Source organism: Ceratina calcarata, unplaced genomic scaffold, assembly GCF_001652005.2.
Source record: "Ceratina calcarata isolate Rehan_Ccalc_2016 unplaced genomic scaffold, ASM165200v1 scaffold2775, whole genome shotgun sequence".
NCBI lineage: Eukaryota > Metazoa > Arthropoda > Insecta > Hymenoptera > Apidae > Ceratina > Ceratina calcarata.
The window spans coordinates 1-3,366 of NW_017150018.1; the positions used below are offsets into that span (position 1 = coordinate 1).

At 41.8% G+C, this 3,366-nt stretch overlaps 1 protein-coding gene across 3 annotated transcripts; it reads left to right on the top strand.

Annotated features, from left to right (window-relative positions):
• The first annotated feature begins 30 nt into the window (after positions 1 to 30).
• On the top strand, positions 31 to 3,360 carry LOC108623591 (uncharacterized). Of its 3 annotated transcripts, XM_026812410.1 has the most exons (4): positions 32 to 865; positions 1,194 to 1,402; positions 1,576 to 2,005; positions 2,893 to 3,360. In XM_026812410.1, the coding sequence occupies exons 2-4, from the start codon at positions 1,250 to 1,252 to the stop codon at positions 3,117 to 3,119; spliced, it is 810 nt and encodes a 269-aa protein (XP_026668211.1). In that variant the 5' UTR covers positions 32 to 865; positions 1,194 to 1,249; the 3' UTR covers positions 3,120 to 3,360. The 3 variants fall into 3 exon arrangements, with proteins under 3 accessions (XP_017877672.1, XP_026668211.1, XP_017877673.1); XM_018022183.2 differs by having other exon boundaries at positions 31 to 1,402; XM_018022184.2 differs by having other exon boundaries at positions 34 to 1,402; positions 1,597 to 2,005.
• Positions 3,361 to 3,366: the final 6 nt, after the last annotated feature.

Below are 3,366 nucleotides of genomic sequence, written 5' to 3' on the forward strand. Positions count from 1 at the left end.
CTTATTTTCTGGCTTATTCCATGTTTAATCTTTACATAAGATAACTGGGTCACCTGACTATTGTATCTCCTTTCAAAATATCTAAAAGAATAAATAATGCTGGAATAAAAATGAGATCCTATAGACATTATTCAATCGGCAAGTGTCCTTAATTACATTTAATCGATTCCCAACTGCGAAAATATGGAATTTGCACAAAAAAAGGAAGGAATCGAGATAATAGTAAAAATTTATTTAACGTTATCGGCTGTCGAATATAAAATATTCATCGGTTAGATGTAGCGTCGGTCGTTAGTAAAACTAACGGGCAGCTAACGACGACAGTATCTTTCACAGGAGATCGAAACCAGCAACGAGTGCAAACTGTCCCTTTGTAGAGATAAATTGCTTCCACGAAACGTATTTTAAAGTTCATTGATTCAGTTCCCAGTTAATGTGAATGCGAAGTATTTTCATTTTAAAATTAGATGACAACGGGAATGTATATATGTAGATTCTTATTTCTATCCTCGGGTTCTTCAACTTGAAAAACAATTCTCCACGAACGAGTGCACTCTCGCCGGAAGCGAATGCCCCGAAGCAGAATGCTCACTCGTTTAGGAAGACAACACCCAAGAGAATTTTCTGGTTCATTGATATTCAAGTATTCGAATTACAAGAGATCCTCAAGGCGCTTAGCAGTCCATTAAGTCGCGCAAAATCGATCAACGGCGCCGGTGGGGGAAACGTGGAGACGACGGCGCGAATGTAATATTTATTCAGTTATTCTAGGAATGTAGAAGCTCGCTTATGTGACTCCTCACGGAATTCGTTACTGTAACGCGTAGAGCTTTCGAGCAAGAAAGAATTCCAGATTTCAACTAAAGTACATTTCCCTGCTTCCAGATAAATTTCGTTTGCCTTAGAGATTTAATTTAAGATTCTTTTCAGATCGTATAAAAGTCAACTGATAACGCGTTTCGAAAATGAATAAAAATGGTTGTTAAGGAAACAAGTTGAAAGTTTTATTGCCACGCCGTTTGTCAATGTCTTCTCTCTAAAGTCTTCCTATCTATCTATCGAACAGAAAAGAGCAACAACCTAATTCTATCAACTCTGTTTTAGTGCCATTATTCTTTTGATAATTATCGAAGATGCAACAGCTGGCACGATTTATTTGCACAGATGGACATGTAAAATGGTCGTTGTTCCAGTCGCGGTGGTGGTGACATTTTTCATCTGCTGGGCGCCGTTCCACGCCCAAAGGCTGATGGCTATCTACGTAAAGAACAGCAGAGATAAGACGATACAAATAGTCTATACGATCCTCATGTACGTGTCGGGGGTGTTTTATTTCCTGTCCACGACGGTGAACCCGTTGCTCTACAACATCATGTCCAACAAATTTCGAGAGGCTTTCAAGGTGAGCTACCACTTGTGAATTTCGTGCTCGAGAACTTCCCTGTCATCGTTCCTTCCTACGATTATTAATCACCGTCCACGAGCAACGATTCATGAGCTTCCTCATATTATAACTCTCATCCCTTCGAGTTAATTAAAAGAGCAAATACTTTGAGCTCGACGAAACGCTTTAAGCGAATTGAAGTCCACTTTCAGTCGATGCTGTCGAATCACTGCGGCCGAAAATCTGTCCCGCGGCAGCCGACGTACAGCAGCCTGTCCCGTTGCCCGCGCTCTACGTTTAGGCAGACGGACGATCGTCAGAATTCGCCGTCGATCTCCGTCAGCGACGACAACCAAAAGCTTTGCCTTACGCGAACTACGAACGTGTCCGAGCTGAACGGCTGCATGGAACGGAACGGTCACGAACGGTTATCCGGCTCGAGGGTCAACAGGGGCAGTCGCGAGTACGGCAGAAGCGCGTCGAGGGGATCGAACTCCAGTCAATTAACCACGATGACGACGATTAGCAGGGGTTTCAACGAGGGTAACAACAACGTCGCCGTCGGTCACGTTAACGAGTGTCTGTTGAAGATCCGAAGGCCACCGAGAGCTGTTACTCTTGGTAAGAGAATAAACTGTATTGTGTATTTATTAATTCGTTCCCTTCCTACAATCTTATTCNATATTTACCTTATACTATTCTAATCTACCTTAATTCAACCCTTTACGCTCGCGTTCTACGTATACATACAGTTTTACTTGTGACCCTTAATGCCTCCATCGATTTCTCTCCCACTTACCTTGTTCTCTTATTCTGCCTTTGTCCCCGTTTCATATATCACCTTGTCCCCTATCAACCTCTACCCTTTATTTTTATCCTTTTCTACCTAAATTCTCTCTCTCTCTCTCTCTCTCTCTCTCTCTCTCTCTTTCTCTCACTCGCTGCCTCTGCATACATTTTGGACTTCCTTTTCCGGTTTTATGCTCTATATTCTACCCTATCTCTTGACATGTCTTCTAACTCATGTGTTTCTCTCTGATATTTCTCCCCACCCCTAATTCTTATCCCCCATCTTCTCCATTCAATATCTCCATCACTCTCTTATCAACTCCTCTCGTTTATTTCTCTTCCACCATACGTTCCTCCAGCACATGACTCTAATCTCCCACACCCCATCCACACCTTCTACATTAAACTTTTTTCTTCGTCTTCCCAGAACCTTCGTGCACTCATTTCATTTTGACCATTCAGCCAAAAACGCGCTATTGTCGACCATTCTTTTTCTTTCGCTCCCTTTCTCAAATAATCAAGTACCTCTTCCCACTTTATTAATTTAAACCAGTAAATTGATTATATTTTGCATCTATTATTTTTTTCCAATTCGCCTTCCCATGAGTTCTCCTTTCCTCTCTTTCTACCCTCCACCAAAATTCTTTCCTATACTTCAGAGTCAGTTTTAATTATTGGTTCGATATTACAATGGAATTTGAACTATCTTTCCGTCACAGGGTTACTGGCTGAAAGACTGAGACAGGGAACCAAAGGGCTGTTCTCCAGCCAGCAGAAGAACGCGGAAACGAAACCGGAGGTACTGCCGCCTTTTCAAAGCCATCCGAGCATCGAGAGCGCCAACACGATCAGCAACTCAAGTTTGCAGGACTACGACGAGACGGAATTCACCGGCACTGAACTGGCTCGATACATGGGCGAACTGAACAACGAACTGATCACTTAACATTCGGTTTATCAAGAACGTAACCGTTACTCCGTTTTGGTGCGAATACTCTATCTCGTTCAATACCGATTGTTAGAGAATCTCGAGAGGCTTAGAATTTGAATTAGTAAACGATCCAGAATGTTTGTATATTTATAAACAGAACGAACGACTCTAAAATTAGAGAAGTGAAACTGTTACCATAACGTAAATGTTTAAAACTGGAAACTAAAGAACGTATTGTAAATAATATCATTCGCAGCTCCTC

Excerpts from the sequence above, each read along its gene's own strand:
- LOC108623591 (XM_018022183.2), top strand. The coding sequence starts at position 1,178 with ATGGTCGTTGTTCCAGTCGCGGTGGTGGTGACATTTTTCATCTGCTGG. Across the intron at positions 1,403-1,575 it reads AATTTCGAGAGGCTTTCAAG|CGAATTGAAGTCCACTTTCA; the intron begins GTGAGCTACCAC and ends AAACGCTTTAAG. Across the intron at positions 2,006-2,892 it reads ACCGAGAGCTGTTACTCTTG|GGTTACTGGCTGAAAGACTG; the intron begins GTAAGAGAATAA and ends TTTCCGTCACAG.